At 42.6% G+C, this 24,299-nt stretch overlaps 1 protein-coding gene across 12 annotated transcripts in view; it reads left to right on the top strand.

Annotated features, from left to right (window-relative positions):
- Positions 1 to 24,299, top strand: part of NBEA (neurobeachin) — an 823,962-nt gene that overhangs the window by 637,318 nt on the left and 162,345 nt on the right. For all 12 annotated transcript variants that reach the window (XM_065581345.1, XM_065581343.1, XM_065581347.1 and 9 more), the window contains 2 exons: positions 19,647 to 19,764; positions 22,582 to 22,684. In XM_065581345.1, coding sequence (XP_065437417.1) covers positions 19,647 to 19,764; positions 22,582 to 22,684 — 221 coding nt within the window. The remainder of the gene's footprint in view (positions 1 to 19,646; positions 19,765 to 22,581; positions 22,685 to 24,299) is intronic.

The raw sequence follows: 24,299 nt of genomic DNA, 5'->3' as shown, positions 1-24,299 counted from the left end.
GCCACACTGTGCTATATAAGCTTTTTTCTATTATTTCAGGCATTGCACATATTGGACGAAATAACAGTTCTTATAGTCCCCAGTTGGTGACTAAACAGAACATCTACAAGTGCAGTGGGTTGATGAGCTACTGAGGTGGCCCTGAAAAATAAGCCCTTTCCCGAAATGTGCATACCTATCTGGAGTTCCTGCTACTGGAAGAGTTTGAAGCTTTCAGCACCCAGGATTTGGTCAGAATTCATGAGGGAATCAACATGATGCTGTGTTAGCATCCACATGGTTTAGTGCTTCTCCACAGCTGACGATACAGCCTGTTAGGACTGCATGCAAACGCACAGAATTCCATTGCCATTTCCCTTGCCCCACTGCAAATTTCTAGACTGAATTCAAGTGCCTGGTTATATTCCGGATTAATGATTTTGCCACCCATAGAATGCAGGGGCTACATTTAACAGAAATGGACTGCATTTGAAAATGAATATATTTGAAGCTCTTAGCAGCATATGTACAGAGAAAGTAATGTAAGTTTCTTATTTTAACAGACTGGAATATAGTAGCAAAAATGTGTACCTTGCCAGTAAAACAATTCACTTTTACATGCTTGTTTGACTGTTTGCATTTCCTGTTCTCCATTAGCAGATACACATTGCTGCCTGGGGTTTATATAATATCTTTTGCATTGGATCATAGCATGGAAATCCCTCACACTCCTATTAGTAAACCCAAAAATGGAACCAGAAACTTATCAGGGTCCAGGGCAGCTTCTTCCTGTTCCATTTCTGCTGCCGGTTTCACAGTGGGCTGTTCCTCCAGGGTGCATCAAAAAGCTCTTCCAAATAGGGCCTCAGGGTGTGCTGCAGCCACTCTTGAGGCAAAGCCTCCTCTGGAATTGGTTTCATCAGCAGACTTCCTTCATTTGCGTCTTTCAGGGCCTGCTGCTGGCTACCATTGGCTCCCATGCTGGTTTCTGGGGCTAGCTGGTTGCCATTGCCGCTGACCAGGTCATTGTGGACCACCAGCTCAATGCTCAGTGCAGTCCCCGGCACCCAGTCATAAAATGGGTCTGGTGTTGGTGAGTTGCCAGAAGTGTGATTCCGGTTCTTGGTTTTCTAATCCTCAATCTTGAGTTGCTTAATCCATTCCCTGTACTAGTCATCAGCCTGGTAAATTTCCAACACTGTCAGCTTCTTCACTGTTTGCTGCTGTGCATGGTCATTCCTGGCAGGGCTGGCTTTAGGAAGTGCGGGGCCCAATTCGAACATTTTTGGCGGGGCCCCAACAGGGATGACTTAAAAAAAAAAAAAGACACGTAAAAAAACACCTTTCATTTCTTCCATGTATTATTTACTTTCCATAACTATATAAATAATAACAAAATTATATATTACATACATTGCGTAATGTATATGGATGCATGCTAAGCCTACCTAAAGTTCTTGACACCCCCCCCCGGGACCCCTGCCCCATCCACCCCCCTTCCCTGTCCCCTGACTGCCCCCTGCCGCCCCATCCAACCCTTCCTCTCATTCCTGATGGCCCACTGGGACTCCTGCCCCATCCAACCACCCCTTCTCTCTGTCCCTGACTGCCCCTGGAACCTCTGCCCCTGACTGCCCCCCACCGCCCAACCCAACCCCTGCTCCTTCCTGACTGCCCCCCTAGGACCGTTGCTCCCATTCAATCCCCCTGTTCCCTGCCCTCTGACCGCCCCGACCCCTATCCACCCCCCCACAACCCTCCAAACTCCCCTGCCCTCTTCCAACACCTGCTCCCTGCCCCCTTACCACGCTGCCTGGAGCCGCTCACCCGGGTCCGGGTCTGGGCTGGGTCCGCTCGGTCCGGGCTGGGTCCAGACCCGGGTCCAGGTACGGTCCGGGCCCGCTCGGCCTGGGTCCGGGTCGGGTCCGGGCCGGATCCGCTCGGCCGGGTCCGGGTCGGGTCTGGGCCGGAGCCGCTGGACCAGGGCCGGGCCGGAGCCTCTCGGTCCACGCTGGTGCCGCTCGGCTGGGGCCGGCACTGCAGGGCCCGAGCTGAGCCGGGCCAGAGCGGCTCGGCTGGGTCCATGTCCGGGCCGGGGCCACGGGGCCCGAGCTGGGCCGGAGCTGCTCGGCCGGTTCTGGGTCTGGGTCCGGGCCGGAGCCGCTCAGCCGGGCCCGAGCCCGGTGCCGCGGGGCCGGGACCGGGCTGTGGGTGTTCGGCCGGGGCCAGGCCGGAGGGAGCCGCGCACTCGGCCAGGGCCGGACTGGGCCGCACTGCGCCTCCCTGGAACTCTCCTCGTGTCCCTCCCCTTACCTCCTGCCTGCTGCTTGTTTCAGGCTTCCCGCGAACATCTGATTCGCGGGAAGCAGGGGAGAGGGAGGAGAAGGTGGGCGGAGCGGTCAGGGGAGGAGGGGGAAGTGGGCTGGGGGCGGGGTGGACAACTGCGCGGGGCCCTCTAGGCGCGGGGCCCCATTCAGGGGAATCGGCCGAATCGGCCTAAAGCCGGCCCTGATTCCTGGTACTCTTACTAAAATCAATTGTTTGGCTGACTTTGCACCAGAGATTAACCAAAATCTGGCTGTGCTCCCACGACCATGATGCAGCATGCTTTCTAAAGGATTTTTTCTGGTTGTTATCCATTGCAAATGCAGAAGGTTCTCCTAAGGTGTGATTGCAGCTCAGCAGTCAGAATAAAATGGAAGGGTTAAATGCCAAGCTGCTGTTCTAGAAAGGCGAAAGGTGCTTCTGTTTACCAGGAGTCTATTGGTGATTCTTGGAAGATAGGGGACAAAGGAAGTTGGCCCATAGCATTCTGGGGTACTTTTAGCAAACTCTAAAGACCTGAGTCCATGGGAGATGTGTCTGTACTGCAAAACGATAGGGTTCAAACCCTGGGTCCCACCTTGACTGGGATCTTCTACCCTGGCAGTATCCTAGGACCTGGGTCTAAACCCAAGTCCAAGAAATTTGTATGTTGACAGAAGAGGGGTTACAGCTTGAGCCTGAGCCTGGGCTTACATTGCAGTGTGGACACAGTTAGTCAACTGGAATGCAGCACTGGAAAGTCCTTAGGTTAGCACAGAGAAGGAAAGGTTAAGACAGATATCCATTGTCAGGGCTCTACCCAGCCACAGTGAAGTGGAATCCATTTTGGCATGCACCCTTGCTCTCTCTGTCCCAGGTGAGAGCTTCTGTGTCTCTCCAAAGGCCGACTCTTAAGACAGTCATCTGACACCTTTTGGTTCATTGTTCTCCTGCAGGATCCCTGCAGAGTTCACAAGTTCGGCCTGCTGAAATTTACTGTTATTAGGTGTCAATTGTTCAGTCCTTGGGGTTCCCATTGACTTTCTGGATCCTTCAAGTCAGCCAGTCCTTTAATGACCCAATCATACTGTCCCAGACAGTAGAGCTACATGACACACACATCTCATGTATCCTGCTGTGTCCCAAGAGCAGCTTTTTAAACCCTTTGCATCTGCTGCGTAGCAATCCCTAGGCAAATAAGTCACGCCATGCATATCATTCACAAAAATATTACTGCAAATTCCCACTTGGTCACAATATTATCTAAGGGATAAAAGAAAAATAAATCCTTGATATTGGGAAGGATCTGGAAATAACCTCGGGTGTGATTCATAAAATGTGATGCTGAAGCAGAAGCATTCAGTCGAGTGTAGTTGAGTTGCATGGTGTGTACTGATACCTAAGGCTACGATTTGTCATGGGGTATTTTTAGTAAAAGTCATGGACAGGTCACAGGCAATAAACAAAAATTCACAGGCCTGTGACCTATGACCTTTACTATAAATACCCCTGACTAAATCTTAGATGCCCAGGGGCGCCGCTGCTCTGGGGGTCCCTGGTACCGGCCCCACCGGCTGCTGCTCAGGCAGTCCCCAGGGCCAGCTGCCCAGGGCCGCTCAAGCAAAGGCTGCTCCGGCTGCCCCCATGGATGCTGCTCCAGCCGCCTCTAGAACCGCTGCTCAAGCTATCTCTGGGGCCAGCCGCACCGGCCACTGCTTGAGCAGTCCCCAGGGCCAACCGCCCAGGGCTGCCCAAGCAGCGGTGTGGCTTTCCCCAAGGCCACATGAGCAGCTGGCCCCCAAGGTCAGCCACACCGGCCACTATAGCTGCAGATGTCACAGAGGCTGTGGAAAGTCACGGAATCCATGACCTCTGTGACAGCCATGCAGCCTTACTGATACCAAGTGTAGCACTTACCACTAGCCCGTTAAGTCATCCTTGCAGCACTGAATGTTTAGTCACAACTGAAATGTCTGATCTTTTCAAATTTCTGACTAGAATTGAGTCTAACTTAATGTTGTACTCTTGACCCCAGTACAAAATCCTTTTGGGGTCTGAACACAACTTTCTTCGGTTTGAGCTAATCCTCCTCAAGCCTCTCTGTTTTGCACTTTGTCAATGACAGCCCTTTCCCTCAACCCCTCCGTTTAAAGTTTGACCATGCGCCATATAGCTTTTTATGCCATTAGCTGGATCCAGTTGTCCTCTGCTTCTCCACATGTGCTGTTATCACATAGCCTCCTCCAGAATTCTTAAGCTGAAGATCCTCCAAAAGGTCTGTCTGAAGGATTTACTGTTAGAATTTAATTTGGAAAAGGAAACAAAAACAGTACGTATCTACCTTCCCTGAGGTGGTGATGTCCACACTGTTCCATCTTTCCCTGGTGATACTAAGAGTTTCCAGGAATTTTATACCATACCCAGCATTCCAAGAATTATCTGCTCTGGTGATTTTTGTGTCGATCATACAGAGGGCAAAAGCTCCAAATGCACACAGATGTGTAATGCCCACAAATTAAACTACAAAATCATTCTTTAGAATCCACAGTATTTGAAAGGACAGTAACACCCAAGGTCTGTAACAATTATTCACTTGTTTTGTACCATACATCAGTGTTTCACAATGGCAGCTAAATTAGAAATAATGGCTTTAGAATAATTAAGATCTTCTTTTTAGTGATATGTAAGTGAACTATTTTGACAAGGATTTTATTGTTCAAGAAGACTGTTGCACATCTAGAAATAGACTTTTAGTCTAATAACTCAAATGAGGGCAATCTTAGTTACATGCTGCTGCTGCTTCCCAACCATACCCTAGCTAATGTTTCCACAGAACATACAATCATAAGGTTAGCAAAAACACCTTGCTCACAAAAGGAGGAAATAAGCCTGAGATAAAAATGGCCAATATGTTAGTAGCTCTCAGACTCACTGAAAAATGAATGTGGGTATTAGAGAAAGTCAGTCACCAGTACTGAATTTATCAGATAAGTGGGCTTGTTTTAGTGGATATAAAAGGATAAGTACTCTGAACATGGCAATCAAAGAAACTACTTATAAAAGAATGTAGTGAGCAGAGCCTCATATTTTAACACTGGGCGGTGACCTCTTGAAAGTTTAAAAAAATAGTGTTGGAAGGAGAAACACAAGCCGAGTAAAATTTGGCAAGGAAAAAAAGAACCAAAACCACAAAAATATCTGCATTTTTTAAAACCCCAAAGAGGAGGAGAAGAATGAAGCAACAGTGCCAATATTTGTTTAAAAACATTCTGAGAGAGGTTTTAAAAACTGATGTGGACTGAGGAATTGCAATAGCACATAGTATAATATGCTCATCTTGGAGATCACAGTCCTCCAAGACTATTGGAGTAAGGCTATTAAGGTTTGCTGATAATAAAAAACCTTAAACCCAGGCAGTTCAGAAAGGCAAAAACACAATCTGATCAAAAGGAAGTGGGGTCAATATATGCAGATTTAGAAATATATGTAGATATAAAACAGTTGTGGACTGAAAAATATGTACAGAAAATAAAACAATATAATGGGTGAGATCTTACAAGTGGTTATTTTTATTGTGACTGTGAACTGAAGCAAAAAGATTGGATGATCCCAAAATGGCCCAAATACATTTTATAAGCCTGGAAAATCCAGAAATGGCAATGAAAACATTCTGGATAATAAAGAGCAGTTTTACTAGTTTAATTTAAGCTGTGTGGTTACTGGCTGCTTGCATTTGTATTCTCCCTTTTCCAGGAATTTATTCATATGATGTTTTCATCTTTTGAGCAATTATTTTTGTCTTTTAAAAATATATATTTTGTTTCCCTTATATGTTGACATATATTAGTACAGTTATTTTCTCTGTTTAGTTACAGTATTTGTATTTTTCTTGCGAGACCTAAAGACTTAAGTCTGTTCAGTGTCTTGGGAGATGATGGATAAAATGATTTTCAGCTGTTTTGCTTGATTTTTAAGAGTATATACAATATTTAGGATCATAAACTGTTTATCAAATCCATTAGTGCAGATGTGATGTCATTATTGACAGGCATTACTAATATGTCTCAAAAAGGGGAGAATGTCAGTGGTCCTTAAATATTCTTTCTCTTCAAGAAAAACTCTTGACTCTGGAATGATTCATAGTTTCTAAGGCCAAGAGGGACCATTGTAGGGTTGCCAGGCATCCCGTTTTCAACCATTAAAAGTCTGGTCAGTTGTGCAGCAGAGCTAAGGCAGGCTTCCCTTCCTGCCCTGGCTCCGCGCAGCTCCCAGAAGCATCTGGCATGTCCCTGTGGCTCCTAGGCACAGGACCTGCCAGGGAAGCGGTGTGCGCAGTCCCCACCTCGAGCGCTGGCTCTGCAGCTCCCATTGGCCAGGAATCATGGCCAATGAGAGCTGCGGGGACGTAGGAACCCAGACATGCCAGCTGCTTCCGGCAGCAACGCAGAGCCAAGGTAGAGCCCCGCTGTGCCACCGACTGGAAGTTGCCTGGGGTAAGGAGCCCATACCTCAAACCCTCTGCCCCAGGTCGGAACTCCCTCCTGCACCCAAACTCCCTCCCAGACCCCGCACCCTTACCCCAGGTCATAACCCCTTTCCTTACCCTCCCAGACCCCGCACACCCACCCACACCCCGGCCCCTTGCCCCAGGTCGTAACCCTCTCCTACACCTAAACTCCCTCCCGGAACCTGTACCCCAACCCCTGCCCCTGCTCTGAGCCTCCTCCTGGAGCCCACACCCCATCCTCCAAACAATCCCCTACCCCAACCCTGAGTCCCCTCCTGCACCCAAACTTCATCCCAGAGCCTGCATCCCAACCCACTGCCCCGCCCTGAGACACCTCCCGCACCCCAAACCCCTCATCCCCAGCCCCACCCCTAAGTCCACAATCCCAGCCAGAGCCTGCCCCCTTGGCCCCAGCCCAGGGCCCCCTCTTATACCCCCATCCAAGGTCCTCACCCTCTTTCACACCCCAGACCGGAGCCCCCTCCCACAGTCTGAACTCATTTCAGGCCCCATCCTGGGGCCCTCACCCCCAGTTGGAGCCCTCACCCCAACCCCATGTCCCAACCCAGTGGAAGTGAGTGAGGGTGGAGGAGAGTGAGCGACGGAGGGAGGGGGGCTGGAGTGAGTGGGGGGTGGGGCCTCAGAGAAGGGCCGGGGTAGGAGCATGTCCTCAGGGAAGGGATGTGGCAGGGGGCTGGGCAGGGGTGTCTGGTTTGTGCAATTAGAAAGTTAGCAACCATATACCATTGTGATCATGTACTCTGAACTCCTGTGTAACGCAGGCTAGAGAACTTCCCTAAAATAATTTCTAGAGCAGAGCTTTTAGAGCAAACATCGTTCATGTCAGTTACCACCAAGTCACAAACTTCTCTTTCTGGAGCAGGAGACTGAGAAGCAGTATCTATTCAATTCCAGATACAGTTCATCATTAGTGATTTATTGGGTAGGTTCCAGTCTGGGTTATAGTCTTCCTTGGAGTTGGTCATATTTGTCAGTTATGAATGGTCTTCTGGTTTTAGATTAGAGTCAGCTGGCCATTTTGGTCCTACTAGGCCTCCCAGCAATTTAAGAAATGATTAACCCTGGATTGTTACTTCTTTGACTGAAAAGCCTTGTTGTCTATGGTTTCCTGTTGTACCTAGAAGATAGGAGTCAGGTCATGACGTTGAGTAAATGTGATAGTTTCCTCTTGTTCCACCCATTTTTTCTGCTTACGCATGCACAAAAAAGGTGTTCTTGAATTTTGGACTCTGGTTCTGGCTTCAGGCACTGTAGTCAAATTAACTCACTCTTATGGACAAATGTGAAGAGAAAGAGGCAGCTGCAAGCAGGTCCTAACAAGGCAGAGAGGTGGGGGGAAATGATAGCCACCTGGCTACAGAAAAATAGCAAATTCCACAGCAAAGGTGCTACATTTTGTGTCAACTTGGAAAAATGCCAAATTCTCTGGCTCATTAATTGTGAAGTCCATGGGGCCCTAGTTGAAATGCATGATGCCATTCCCACTTATCAGAGTTATTGTTTCAGACTCAGGCAAACTTTGCTGCATTAAGCAACAGAGGGTCCTGTGGCACCTTTAAGACTAACAGAAGTATTGGGAGCATAAGCTTTCGTGGGTAAGAACCTCACTTCTTCAGATGCAAGTAATGGAAATTTCCAGAGGCAGATATAAATCAGTATGGAGATAACAAGGTTAGTTCAGTCAGGGAGGGTGAGGAGCTCTGCTAGCAGTTGAGGTGTGAACACCAAGGGAGGAGAAACTGCTTCTGTAGTTGGATAGCCATTCACAGTCTTTGTTTAATCCTGATCTGATGGTGTCAAATTTGCAAATGAACTGGAGCTCAGCAGTTTCTCTTTGGAGTCTGGTCCTGAATTTTTTTTGCTGTAAGATGGCTACCTTTACATCTGCTGTTGTGTGGCCAGGGAGGTTAAAGTGTTCTCCTACAGGTTTTTGTATATTGCCATTTCTGATATCTGACTTGTGTCCATTTATCCTCTTGCGTAGTGACTGTCCAGTTTGGCCAATGTACATAGCAGAGGGGCATTGCTGGCACATGATGGTATATATAACATTGGTGGACATGTAAGTGAATGAGCCGGTGATGTTGTAGCTGATCTGGTTAGGTCCTGTGATGGTGTTGCTGGTGTAGATATGTGGGCAGAGTTGGCATCGAGGTTTGTTGCATGGGTTGGTTCCTGAGTTAGAGTTGTTATGGTGCGGTGTGTGGTTGCTGGTGAGAATATGCTTAAGGTTGGCGGGTTGTCTGTGGGCGAGGACTGACCTGCCTCCCAAGGTCTGTGAAAGTGAGGGATCATTGTCCAGGATGGGTTGTAGATCACTTATGATGCATTGGAGAGGTTTAAGCTGAGGACTGTAGGTGATGGCCAGTGGAGTTCTGTTGGTTTCTTTTTTGGGCCTGTCTTGTAGCAGGAGGTTTCTGGGTACACGTCTGGCTCTGTTGATTTGTTTCTTTATTTCCTTGTGTGGGTATCGTAGTTTTGAGAATGCTTGGTGAAGATCTTGTAGGTGTTGGTCTCTGTCTGAGGGGTTGGAGCAGATGCAGTTGTACCTCAGCGCTTGGCTGTAGACTATGGATCGTGTGGTGTGTCCGGGGTGGAAGCTGGAGGCATGAAGGTAGGCGTAGCGGTCGGTGGGTTTTCGGTATAGGGTGGTGTTAACGTGGCCATCGCTTATTTGTACTGTGGTGTCTAGGAAGTGGACCTCCTGTGTAGATTGGTCCAGGCTGAGGTTGATGGTGGGGTGGAAGCTGTTGAAATCATGGTGGAATTCTTCCAGGGTCTTCTTCCCATGGGTCCAGATGATGAAGACGTCATCAATGTAGTGTAGGTAGAGAAGGGGCGTGAGTGGACGAGAGCTGAGGAAACGTTGTTCCAGGTCAGCCATAAAAATGTTGGCATATTGTGGGGCCATGCGGGTGCCCATAGCGGTGTCACTGGTCTGGAGGTGTATATTGTCACCAAATTTGAAATAATTGTGCGTGAGGATAAAGTCACAGAGCTCAGCAACAAGTTGTGCTGTGTCATCCTCAGGAATACTGTTCCTGACAGCTTGTATTCCATCTGTGTGTGGGATGTTTGTATAGAGAGCCTCTACATCCATGGTGGCTAGGATGGTGTTTTCTGGGAGGTCACCAATGCATTGTAGTTTTCTCAGGAAATCAGTGGTGTCACGGAGATAGCTGGGAGTGCTGGTGGCGTAGGGTCTGACTAGGGAGTCCACATATCCAGACAGTCCTTCAGTGAGAGTGCCAATGCCCGAGCTGATGGAGCGTCCAGGATTTCCAGGTTTGTGGATCTTGGGTAGTAGATGGAATAACCCCGGTTGGGGCTCTAAGGATATGTTGATTTGTTCCTGTGTTAGTGTAGGGAGTGTCCTGAGTAGATGGTGCAGTTTCTTAGTGTATTCCTCAGTGGGATCTGAGGAAAGTGGCCTGTAGAATTTGGTATTGGAGAGTTGTCTGGCAGCCTCCTTCTGGTAGTCAGACCTGTTCATGATGACAACAGCACCTCCTTTATCAGCCTCTTTGATGATAATGTCAGGGTGGTTTCTGAGGCTGTGGATAGCATTGCGTTCTGCACGACTTAGGTTATGAGGCCAGCGATGTTGTTTTTCCACAATTTCTGCCTGTGCACGTCGGCGGAAGCATTCTTTGTATAGGTCCAGACTGTCATTTCGACCCTCAGGAGGAGTCCATGTGGAGTTCTTCTTCCTGTGTTGTTGGTGGGAGGGTATCTGTGTTTCAGTGTTATCCTGAAAGAATTCTTTGAGTCGAAGGCGGCGAAAGTAGGCTTCCAGATCACCGCAGAACTGTATCATATTCGTGGGAGTGCTGGGGCAAAAAGAGAGTCCCTGAGATAGGACAGACTCTTCTGCTGGGTTGAGTGTGTAGCTGGATAAATTGACGATATTGCTGGGTGAGTTAGGGGTACCCCTGTTGTGGCCCCATGTGGCAGGTAGGATTTTAGACAGCTTACGGTCCTTTTTCCTTTGTAGAGAGGTGAAGTGTGTAATGTAGATCTCCTGTCTTATTTTAGTAAAGTCCACTTGTGTGAAGGGTTGGTTATTTATGAAAGTCTCCAGGTTGGAGAGCTCTTTCTTGATGTTTTTCTGTTTGCTATATAGGATGCTGATCAGGTGGTTCCTCAGTTTCTTTGATAGTGTGTGGCATAATCTCTCACTGTGGTCTGTGCAGTATGTAGATAGCAATGGATTTTTCACCTTCAGTCCATTTGATATGATGTCCATCCGTTTGCATTTGGAAAGGAAGATGATATCTGTCTGTATTTGTGCAAGTTTCTTCATGAGGTTGATACATTTCCATTCCATACGGCTAAATGCAGTGCCTTCCATTCCATACGGCTAAATGCAGTGCCATATGGCTAAATGCAGTGGCTTGGTGTTCACACCTCAACTGCTAGCAGAGCACTTCACCCTCCCTGATTGAACTAACCTCGTTATCTCCATACTGATTTATACCTGCCTCTGGAAATTTCCATTACTTGCATCTGAAGAAGTGAGGTTCTTACCCACGAAAGCTTATGCTCCCAATACTTCTGTTAGTCTTAAAGGTGCCACAGGACCCTCTGTTGCTTTTTACAGATTCAGACTAACACAGCTACCCCTCTGATACTTTGCTGCATTAGTTTACGCCACATTCATATTTTCAAGGTTATCTTCACAACCATGAGGGCTAGGAGATGATGTGCCTGTCATGGCCAAGTGAGGAAGCACACTAGGTGAGCTCCATTCTCCCCTTCCCTAATTACCAGTAGCATTCGCAGCAAAGCCCCCCACTAGATCTTATACCTAAGCTTAAGACCTGGGGGAGCCCAGAAGAACAGGGGGCAAGTGAGATTAGGGCAGAAGGTGGCAAGAGTGGAGATGACAATGAGAGTGGATTGAGCGACTCCCTGCCCCACCCACTGGCGGAATGGCATCAGTATTGTTGGAGAGTTGAGTGAGAGGTCGTTGCCTCATTGCCGGTATATATAGCATGAAAGGCAGTGGTTACACGCACGCGCACACACCTCTCTTTCTCTCTCCGAACTCACTGGTAGCACACAGTTGCTGGAGACAAACTTCATTTGTTGGGAAGACGAGAAAAGGAATGGGTGCAATCCAGACCAGTGAGGGGCTGTATCGCCCCTGCTCTGCAGCTTGAGGTGCCTCACAATGCTTTGTTGTAGCTCTCAACCTGGGCACCTCACAAACAGCAAAACAGCATGCAAGTCACACCGTGAGTATCTGTGTAAAGCTACCACCCTGGTCTAGCAACTCTGACCACAGCAACCTGTTAGTAAATACCAGCCACACTCTGACTTCCAGCAGCCTTGGTTACTACTTGCAGGGTGACCTCAATACACTCCCAGTCCAATATTTTCCCCCAAAACATGTGTTCTGCACGGTCCAGCCCTCTCCTGGACAGTCCAGATATATTAAGCCCGTTACACCTCTAAGGGGATCAGTATACAACAGTCTGCTATCCTAAATGAAGTTACCCAAACAATTAACATCACTGGATTAGTTTTAATTGAAGAATAAAACAAGTTTATTTAACTACAAAGTGAGTGCAAATATAGGGTGTTAAAGTCAGAAATTGTCACTAGAGAAATAAAGATAGAATACTTTCTAGTGTTAAATGTATCAAACTAGACTTGGTTCACATAAAATTCTTATCACATGCTCCCAGATCAGAATCTGCTCCTAAATTTCATTGTCTGTTTCTTTTGTCATCTTAGGTGAAAAAGAGAGAGATGGACAGGGAAAGCTAACTTGGGGTGTTTTTCCCCCTCACTTTTATAATTCAGTCACCCTTTGAAATGCATTTTCCTGAGGATTACCCCTAGTTAAAGTTCATTCAAACAGTAAAAAAGGCGACAATGGTGTCTGGTGGTGAAAGAGGTTGCACGCTGTTTCGTCTCACCTCCGTTTGCTGAAATGTGGATTTTCCTTGTCACCTGTCTTCCCCCTTTCACTGTCTGAGGACCCTGTTTATAACTTATATGTAAATTGAGGTAAACACACAGTCCTTTTTTTAAGACCTGTTTGACCCATCCTGCCTAACTGGGGCTACATGGGTTTGAACATGTGCTACCAACATCATTCAAGGGGAATGTATAACTTTCCATATAATATTGCTACACACATTCCATCATGATATTATTGACCAGGGAGTTTAGTTTTCAGATATCACCTTACAAGGCATATTTTATACAGAGATTATTACAAAGATATGTAGAGTGTGAATATAGGGAGGCATTCTGTTACAGCGGCCCATCCCCAACCCTTGCCAGAAGATGGCAAAGCTGCAGGCCTGGGGCCATCTCTCCCCCACTTCTACCCCCACTCTTCCCCAACCAAGCACACTGGTAACATGGCAACAGGAGACAAGTTTTCCTCTTTTGCCAAGAAGCTGAAAAGAGGAATGAACAGGAACTGAGGGCTGTCTCTCCACATCCTTCCTCCTGAACTTGTAGTTAATGTGTGTATCCCAGAAATTTGGGTGATGGTTGGGAGTTCTGGATGAAAAACACAAAGAAGGGAGAAAGAGAGTAAAAGAAAAGAGGGCAACAAAAAGCCAAGGAGTCAGAGTCAGAAGAATCAGCAGTTGTGGGGATAGCTAGTAAAATAGTAGCACTGATTACTTTCAAATTAAATGTGGTGCTAGAAACCTGTTTCAGCAAGTTCAAAGAAAAGTTAAATGACAAAGTGGCCCTGGTGGGTAGTAAAATGATCTAGTGGTAGCCACTACAGATATGGACTCTCAAATTATCAACATTGAGGAGAACATGCAAGGTTGGGTGGAGAGAATTGTGGTCTGGAGTCTCACGTTAAAACACTGACCGAAAAAACAGATGATATGGGAAATGGGATTCTAGGACTGCCAATGGGGACCAAAGGCAAATACTCCATATGGTACTTAGAAACATGGCTCCTTAAAGCTTTGATTGAAAGGGCACACCGGATCAGCATACCATCACACAACAGAAATCCAGCTAGACTACATCCAGTCATAGTAGGACTACACAACTTTAGAAGACGTGGTTTTGATTCTTTACATACAGCCAGGAAGTTGACAGAATTAAGAGTGGAGGGCAAACGAGGATTCTTCTATCAAGATTATTGTGTGTATGGTGGACAATGGCTTAATTTACAAAAGTCTGCAAATAGTTCCTTAGGAAAAAGCTTAAGTTTGCACTGATGTTTCCAGCAATCTCAAAAATATTTCAGCTGGGTCAAACCCACATTTTCTACACACAGGGGAAGCCCAAAAGTTCCTGACCTCAGTCCCAGAACCAAATATGGTAGACCAAGTAGTAGAGGGAACTGATTAAATTCAGGATAAGTATATCTCAACTGAGGGCTCACTAAATATCGGGGAAGGGGAACTGGAATTATTTTTTAATATGGTAAAATACAGTGGTTTGTGTTGTAAGAAAAGTACTGACTTGATGGCAAACATATATAGAGTAATTTTTATGTTACATGTATTAGAAGGAATATTGTTAGGTAAGAGTTTTCAACAAATAACGGTACAAAAGTAATATTAATGTTTTTAATTATTAAGGATATCAGAAAATATAGCACAACATATAAAGAGAAAATGGAAACTAGATTGCTTGAAATGTATAAATTAAGGTTGTTATAATTAGGGGTGATATTGAATGTAATTGAAGGGCAGCTGATAAACAAATACTGTGTAGGATACAGACATCTGGGGGTTATGGTGGGGAAAGATGGGGAAGGTATTACATGGTAAAGACAATACTGAATATTCTGAAAAATGGGTAAAATAGAATCAGAAACAATCTGGTGCCCCCCCGGAATGTTATGGGACTAACTGTAGAATGTCCATTTTTATTCAGAATGTTAGAGAAATGTTTTGCACTTTCAGGAGTGCATTAAAATAGTCTATAAAAACCCTCTGTCATGTATCTGGGGAAGTATTACAAAGATTGAGCTGATACCATTACGCAGGGGAACAAGACAAGGATTATCGCTGATCAACCTTATTTCACTTAATTATCGAACCATTAGCACAAAAGTTCAGGGACACTGAAGAAATTCAGGTAATAAGTATATTGAGAATAGAAAACAAAGTTGCATTATATGCTGACAATCTTATGCTTTTCATATAAGATATAAATTTCCAATATTACTAGAAATAATTGACATGTTTGGTCAGGAATCAATGGAACAGACTAAACTATTCTAAATCAGAGATACTGTGCCTTTGCAAAAGATACATAAAAAATGAAGAATGTCCACTGAAAATAGTGGATAATTAGATATTTAGGCATTAATGTATCACTTAAAGTGGTGGAGCTGTTTAAACTAAATATTGAGTCATTAATGAAAATTATTTACTATGACCTAGGCAAGGGGACATGATTACCAATGACACTGATTGATAGAATTAAAGTACTTAAAATGAATGTCCTAGCCATGGTCCTGTATACATTTTCCATGATTCCCTTCACAGACTGAAAACAATATTTTACCACAAAATTAAAAATTATTCAGAGATTTTGATGGTTATAACAGAAACCATGAATCAAAATGGAATTATTGGGATGTCCAACTGAGATAGGAGGCCTGGTGCTACCAAATTTCAAGAGATACTATGAGCAGCATAAATCAGGGCAGAACTAGAATGGATCTCTAATCAGGAGAAACCATTGGGGGTAAGAACTGAAACTGACAAACAATCTCATTATATAATTCTATTACATAGTTCAAAATTCCAGCACCCATAAGGCAATGCCTATTATTTTAAAATGTACATAGTAGTTGAGCGTATGTAGGGTTGGCAGTATTTTATTTTTTAAATTAATTTCTATAGATAATATTGAAGTTTATTTTTAAATCTTTTTTTGTCTTTTTATTGGTTTAAATTTACACAGTTGTAGGAAATTATTAGGGGACGATCTGACAATTATTTAATGACAACAGACATTGAGAGTCAAAAAGATAAAGCTTTATAACCATTAAAACACAAATTTTCAACATCACATGTCAAAATATACAAAATAAATACTCTTAAATGAAACTAGTGAGTTCTCAAGCAGCATTTTTCTATTTTGCCTGTCTGTAAATTTCAATATTATTGATGTAAATAATTTTTGTCAGTTTGTGTGTACAGTGAAATCGATAGTGATAAAAATCTAACCTTTCCAAGCCTAAGCATGTGTGAGGCACTTGACCAGATAAAAAGAGCAGATCTCAGTAATATCAGAAATAAAAAAATAGTGCTTTCAAGCATGGTCTACATACGGAATTATTTTAATATTGAGACAAATATCACATAAATTGAAGGAAAAATGAGATACTAGATATGGAAGGCTCTGAGTTATTATAGAGAATTCTTTCCCAGGTGTTTGGCTGGTGGGTCTTGCCCACATGCTCAGGGGCTAACTGCCATATTTGGGGTCAGGAAGAAATCTTCCCCTGGGTTACCCTGGGGTTTTTTGGCCTTCCTCTGCAGCATGGAGTATAGGTCATTTGCAGGTTTAAGCTACTGTAAAAGGTGGATTCTCTGTAACTTGAAGTCTTTAAATCATGATTTGAGGATTTTGGTAACTCAGCCAGAGGTTTGGGGACTATTACAGGAGTGGGTGGGTGAGGTTCTGTTGCCTCCTATGGCAATGTGCAGGAGGTCAGACTAGATGATCATGATGGTCTCTTCTGACCTTATAGGCTATGAGTCTATGATTTCTTCAGGAATGGACTACCCTTAAAACAAATTGATGTAAGTGATATTAAAAAAAAGCACAATGAGTTTATACTGATTGTTTACCTTATTAAAAACATTTTCAGAAAAGAAAGGAACAAAGTATTCTTCATTTGAAAATTTCATACAAGGGCTTGAAGTTTCAGTAATCAACATGTCTGTCTAGAACATACAACTTCATAACTGTACAGTGTTGTAGTAGTAGTGTTGGTCCCAGGATATTGGAGAGACAAGGTGGATTAGGTAATATCTTTTATTGGACCGACTTCTGTTGGTGAGAGAGACAAGCACTCTGTGACACAAGAAAGCTTGTCTCTCTCACCAACAGAAGACAGTCAAATAAAAGATATTACCTCACCCTCCTTGTCTGTCCAACTTCATGACTCTGTTTTTAGGAGACAAACTGCATGAATCTGTTAAGTTATGGATTGCAGACTGTAAATGTGAAATAACAAAAGAATGGCTGGAATGATATAATACAGACAGTAAGTAGTGGATCCAGCACTAGCCAGACAGTACACGTTCAGTACTATCTGGTACTATTCTTCTCCATCTCTAGATAAAAAAATACAATATTGCCCCAGCTATTTGTATGAAATGCAAAACAGCCAGGACCTGTTTCCTACACATGATATCGGAATGTTGGATGGTAAAAATGTTTTGGAAGTCCATCCTGAAAGAAAGAAAGAAAATGCTTAGCTAGAACTCGAATAGGACTGATGACATGTATGGTGGGATTTTGTCTATTAAATAATTGAGATGCTCTGATATGGACACAATAATCTTATGTTTATAACAACAATAGATAGGAAGGAAATAGAGGACAATAATTGAATACATCCTGCTTTCCTCTAATTTCCCATGCTTTCTGTCTCCTGACACTCAACACCTTTGCCCCAAGAGAACATTCAGCTTCCCAATAAAAAAAGTTAATAGCAATGGTTAAATATATGTATATCAGGTTATAGTTGTGTGGTTGTGTTTGAATAATTTGAAGAAGAAAAAAAAGGAGTACTGCTATATCAAGGTATGGTCAATATATAATATGCTGATAAATATTGTTAATATTGTACAAAATATTGTAATATTTTGAATATTTATATATGCCAAGACACTGTAACTGAAATATTTTATTTTAAATGACCAGTAATATCAGTAAATAAAATATTTTTCCTAACTCCGCCCCACCACAAGTCTCACGTGAGGGCTAGAATTTATTTATTTATTTATTTATTTTAAGTGAAAGCTGAAGTGCTGGAGCACAATTTTGTGTTAAGGGATGAGTTCTGTGGCAAAGCCACTAGCTGCGGCATATACGGGGCCCTCATTACAACTCTACACATCCGATAAAAAAAGATTCCAGTTATAGTAGCTACTGTCCATTAGCTACTTTTAGCTTTTTTAATCCAAAGATTTGCCTCCTTATCTCCTTCCAGAGTCTTGAGTACACACATATTTAACAAAAATTGTATATTATGGGGTGGTAGATGCAAGTAAATGAAAATGAGTAGTGCTCAAGAGTGCTGGAATCTTTTAGGTGTATTGTTCTTGGTGACTTTAGCTTCCACATACATGATGTCAAGTATACCCTAGCATCTGATCTCAATGAAAGACAAAAGGAGAGCACAGTCTATTGAGCTTATCAAAGAGAAGGTTAAGAGACAACTTAATCAGTCTACAACTCCTATACAGGAAGGAAATATCTGATACTAGAGGGCTCTTTAATCTAGCAGACAAAGGAGTTAGACTAGCCAGTAGCTGGAAGTTGAAGTCAGTGAAGATCAAAGTATAAATACAATGCAGATTTTTGACACTGAATGTAATTAACCATTGGAAGTTTACCACGGGACTTGACACCAAGCAAGACTGTTATTGGTTGGAAGGGGCAAGGAGCCCCTGGCATCCATCCAGGGAAACACCAAACAAAGTCAGCCCAACAAGCCACTGCTCCAACTCTCTGTGAATCTGAGAGTTAGGGATTGTGCACAGCTGAGCTAAAAGAGAACAGTACCATCAGCACTTGGTCTTGTCTCCAAATCAACCCTACACGGACCGTGAAGAACATCATAGTTCACTGCTCTTCCTGTTCAGCTTTCTTCTAAGAAACAGCTAATATCTGAGACTGTTTCAGAAGCTGATTTACAATTATTATTATTCCTTCTGAAATGGATTGTCATTTTTATTATGCAAAGAAGAAAAGAAATGCTTAACAAAAATCTGTTAGTTTCTGGTATTCTAATAAAATATATGTAACCTGAACATAAACGGAATATTCTAAAACTGAACTAAGCAGCTTTGTATATATGAAGATGCATCATTAATATCTAAGCACTAATATGAAGAGACATCACTTCAAGCAGTTTGAGGAATGACAGAAAAGTGAAATGGTCTAGGTATCTTGTCAATAAGTGTTACAGCAAACAGAACCTTAAATTTGGGACTTGGCAAGTTAGAAAAGCAGTGCTACTTTCCAGCTCATGTTTTAAAATATCTTCATATTGTGTTTAAAATTACAGAGAAATACATGTCACCATATTTTGTTAATGATTTTGAATAATAAAATGTGGTTAATCTTAGAAAAATTATTGTAACAATGGCATCTGCACTTCAATTATTCTCATATATTGGTTCATGGATTTTCTAACTCATAGCCCTGTAAACTCAAATTAGAGATTTGACTGTCAATCATATTATTTCTTTACTTTATACAACACATCATCAACAATAAAACTGTGGATTCAGAACTTAACAGGCAATTCTGTCTCATGCATGTTGCAAAATAGACTATAATTTGCTTATCTGCAAGTGAACTTTATTCACTCCCCTGTGCTTGACTGCAGGACATTTTTTGCCTAAGTAAAATAAGTTGATATGACGCATGAGAAGCATATATACACATTATGAAGGTGCCATGTTTACAGCCACATCTCTGACTATAACCAGGCTTTATCTTTTAAAAACATTTCGGTCCACCTTTGAACTTAATGTTTTTGAGTGCCATAAAGTTCAACAAGATAAGCTTACCCTGACTTTTTGAAGCATAAAACTTGTGGTACTGTCAAAACATCTTCTAACAAGTGTCTGTTTTCCCTTATTTATTTTAGGTTCTTGCCTACACAGAAGGCCTTCATGGAAAATGGATGTTCAGCGAGATTCGAGCTGTTTTTTCAAGACGTTATCTTCTCCAGAACACTGCTTTGGAAGTGTTTATGGCAAATAGAAGTAAGTCTTTATGTTGTTCATTTATTTGGTATAAGGTATCTGCAGGTAGTTTTTATGGATGGTATCCATTCATTCCCAAATTAAAACTTTGTAGTTTGTTTTGAAAAATGCTATTTTCCTTCAGTAATCCCTCACACTTGTATTTATTCACTACATTTGATATAGAAAATATTTGCCAATGGGCCATTAATATGGATTTTAATCTGGCACTCTGACAGCAAGTTTTGATGAATAAAGACTACACACTGAAGCTGGTAAATGCTGCTACTATTTTCCATATTGTACCAGAGTATGGCTCCTCTCCTATCTTCGTCCCAGCAGAAGCTGCACAGACTGCACGAGGTGTGCACTCAGTGACCTTTTATTTCAAGTGCCCTCCACCAATATCACTTTAGTCCCCATGCAACAATCTATTTACAATATTTGCAGTGCTTTTGGCCCTCTCCTCAGGACTTGGGTAGAATAGAGGTCTCCCTTTTCTGAAGCTTTTATATGACTGGGCTTAGCTAGCCCTGTTCCTCTCTCTCTTTCCCCCTCCCTGGCATTTCCTTCCTGTGCCTCTTTATGAGACTTGAGCTGATGGCTAATTGAATGTTTATCTCACCCAACCTGCCAGTCTGATTACCCCAGTCAGCTTCCTCTGGAGGGGGAACTAATAAACAGCTGAGTGATCAGAGTGCAGGCTCATCTGTTCACTCCATGCACTTGGTCACACGTGCATAATTGTTCAAAACTTTAAACAGATTTGCTTCTGCTATGTCCTCATACCCTTTGCTTTCATTTTCTGAAAATATTCTAGTGCAATAGCTTTACTAGTGCAAATACTCAAAAAAGGGAATTTTAAGCCTGAATGGCTGATATATGCCAAAAGTGAAATTTTCAAATTTTATATTTTAAAATACAATTTGAAAATTGTACTGTTATTTGTCCAAGTTGCCTATTTAGTGAACACAATAGCATGTAATTTACATAGCTAATCAATAACAGCACAAATGTTGACAATTCACAATGAACTGTTAACGAAAGACCTTCTGAGCTAGAATTTATTTGTTGAAAAAAGTGAATAATTTTGAATAATGAATAAATTGGAAATATTTGCAGTTCTGTTCATGAATAATTCAAAAACAGTAAAAGAGTTGACATTTGTCAAATAATGGTTTGTTTTGAATTATTTGGCTAGGTTTGCTCCACACAGTGTCTAGTTAGCTTGATTGGCCCACCACCTTTATTGAAATAAATAAAGATGTAGAGTTTCAGAATTTATATGAAAGTAAATCATTTTTCATACCACTTCTGTGATACTGCACATATTGATCTCCCAAAGTGACAGAAACCAACTTGGAATCCAACCCAATGGAAAAAGACCAAAATCCCCTAACCAACGCATTTCTCATGTGAAGAACTGAACTCAGACTTAGGGATGCTTTAAACTGTGCACAATAGTAAAGCCCAACTGTACTTTAATACTCACTGCATACCATAGCTATCTCATTTCCAGCTCTGTGTTCACGTTTGGGATACAATACCTCCAGTGGACTCCTGCTATTTTGACAAACCAGAAAAATATTTTCCACTAAGTGGGTCTCCAGAACGCAATCCCCAAATGCACACAGAGCAACCATATACAATGATTTTACCACAAAAGCATAATATAATCAGTAGCACCTATTAGACTCTCTACTGCAAAGTGTTAAAACACCACTGTCTCACCAGTCTTCTCAGGGGGAAAATTCCCTTCATGCTGAACATAGCTAGGCTTGGAAGGATTAGAGTATTATCAATAAAAGTTGGTAAACATCAGTTTTACTGGACCCCACACACATTAATGAAAAATATTTCCGTTGATGATAATCAAAATTTACAGATAGGCAAAGTAAGAAAAGTGATTCTTGAGAATTAGTAGACTTTGATTTTAAGGCTGTTTACTTTGTATGTTTTGACATGTGATGTTGATAATTTGTATTTTAATGGTTATAAAGCTTTAACTTTTTGAATTTCAACATCTTCTGTCATTAAATAATTGTCTGATCTCCCCATACTTTATCACATTTGTGAAAGTTAAAATATATATATATATTTTAAAAAATGCATGAATTTTACACAACGGTAAAAAAATTGAAAAAAGCTTAAAATTTAACATTGATATTATGTGTTGAAATTATAAAATAATAAAAATAGAATTCTGCCAAACCTAAAAATAGGTGTTGGAATCATGTCAGGAGTTTCCCTTCAACAAACAGTATGCATGGGCCCAAACAATTAGTTTCCTGAAGGTGTAAATGCTACCTTGAAGCAGACTCAGGAACAGATGGTTGGTGAGGTGTATCAATAGTCTAGTCACCATGAGGGAGCAGTGATATAAGTTCTGCCCTTCAACTGAAGAGGGGAGGTAGTCAGCCAGTCCCTGGTCTGGCAATTTTTGAATGCACTAGTCACTGGACTAAATTCCATACAACCCATTGGAAGGCTCTACAACCTAACGAGAGACTTGAATGTGTGACATACCACCCTTCCCCTGCAAAACACATTCTATATTTCCTGCAAAATGGGGATACACATTAGTGCCAAAGAAGATTATTAGCTTTACACTGTGTTACTCAGAGCACAGAACATTTTCAGAAGTACCCATTCTCCAGCCTTGAGAATACTGAAAGTTTTAAAGACCCTTGGTTCACAGGAAGATAAATGTGTAGCTGGATTACCCTTCCAAATAAATTCTGAGAAGTCTTTTGAAAATATATTGTGAATTATCTGGTAAAGAAACAGAGTTCTGTTCTTTTGTGGTGTTTTAAGTCATGTTTTTTCTTCTTATCACAGCCTCGGTTATGTTTAATTTTCCTGACCAAGCAACAGTAAAAAAAGTTGTGTACAGCTTACCTCGTGTTGGAGTGGGGACCAGCTATGGTTTGCCACAAGCAAGGTAATGTCATTAAAATATTTGATGCTGTGTTCTGTTTATATGCTTGCAGACTCAGAATGGTTGATATTTGTGCATTTTAAAACATTACTACTGCAAGGGGTCTGGAATTCCCATCACTTCAGGGTCTCTTGAGCAGCAATATTTTTAACTTAATTATGTGATATGTTATAGAAAATCAGCATTATATAAAAGTATTTTAAATCAGCAATTTTTTTTTACCATTTTAGCAAATGAGCGTACTCCAATAAGCAAACAGAAGCTGATTGAAATTGTTTGTTATTTAAACATTGAAAGAACTGTGTGCTTGTTTGTTTTTGAGGTGACATTTTTGCAAAAATTAATGTGCTTCTTTGAGTATTAAAATTAAAGATATGAACTGAGGTTGGGCATGTTTTGGTTTTGCCAAACAGTTTTGCTTGTTTTTTTTTTTTTTTTTTTTTACCTTTTCCAGTGGCAAAAACATTTTTGGTTTTGGTTTTACTATCCATCAGTATATAAAGTATTTTGCGCTTTCCAAGTTCCCCATTTTATTCTGATTATACTAAATTATTCTTCTCCTGCTTCTAGGATTAAAAGGGAAATACATTTAAAAATATGCAAACTCAAGGCTCAGGTTTACAAATCTACATGCTGTATAAAAATACATAGTAAAACCAGCTCGAAGCATTAACAAATTGTATGTAGGTTCACAGCATTGTCAAAACACACAGAGGAGCCTTCCATTTCCACTACCTACATTATCTGAAGAGCTCCACTAAGCCTCTGAGACAACTCACCCTCCTTCAAAACTCCCCATCATTCCTACCAGCTGTTGTCTTCTGTGGAAAGACCAATGTTCATCTTTCCCTCTGGTATTTTCTGGGGCCTGATTCCATGCATGCATCAACCCTCACACCAGGGAGTGATGCTCTTTTGCCTTCACATCCAGGCCTCCTAGATTTGCAAACTTGGTAAGATTTAAAAACCAAAAAAAGAAGAACAGGAGTACTTGTGGCACCTTAGAGACTAACAAATTTATTAGAGCATAAGCTTTCGTGGACTACAGCCCACTTCTTACTGTAGTCGACGAAAGCTTATGCTCTAATAAATTTGTTAGTCTCTAAGGTGCCACAAGTACTCCTGTTCTTCTTTTTGCGGATACAGACTAACACGGCTGCTACTCTGAAACCTGTCATTTAAAAACCAGACACTCCAGCAGGAGTGCAGGAACCTCTCCTGCCCCATGTCTTCCCCCTGAGGCCCTGTCCCTGCTCTGCCTCTCCCCTGAGGCTCCACCACAATCCACTCCTCTCCCCCTCCCCGGTCGCTCGCTGCTTTTCCCTTCCCACCCTCCCCACCTGGGTCACGAGGGATTCACCTGCTTTTCTGGGGCTGGGAGCTGCAGCCACCTGATCAGACTCCTTTGCAGTCCTAGCTTCTGATACTCCAAGCCTGCTCCCTCCTCTGCCTTTACGGAGTGCAGCCCGGGTCTTTTGTCCTCTCCCAATCTCTTCTGGGAGGATGCCAGATAAAATGCTTATTCCCACACTGATTAGCCACAGAGGGTAATTATCCTCCATCACCCACCTGAATCCTGAGTGTCTTCTGTAAGGGAAGACTTGTTAATGGTCTGGTA

Source organism: Chrysemys picta, chromosome 1 (assembly GCF_011386835.1).
Source record: "Chrysemys picta bellii isolate R12L10 chromosome 1, ASM1138683v2, whole genome shotgun sequence".
NCBI classification, from domain to species: domain Eukaryota; kingdom Metazoa; phylum Chordata; order Testudines; family Emydidae; genus Chrysemys; species Chrysemys picta.
The sequence above is the reverse complement of the archived record's forward strand: the minus strand, read 5'-3'. Positions and strand labels throughout refer to the sequence as shown.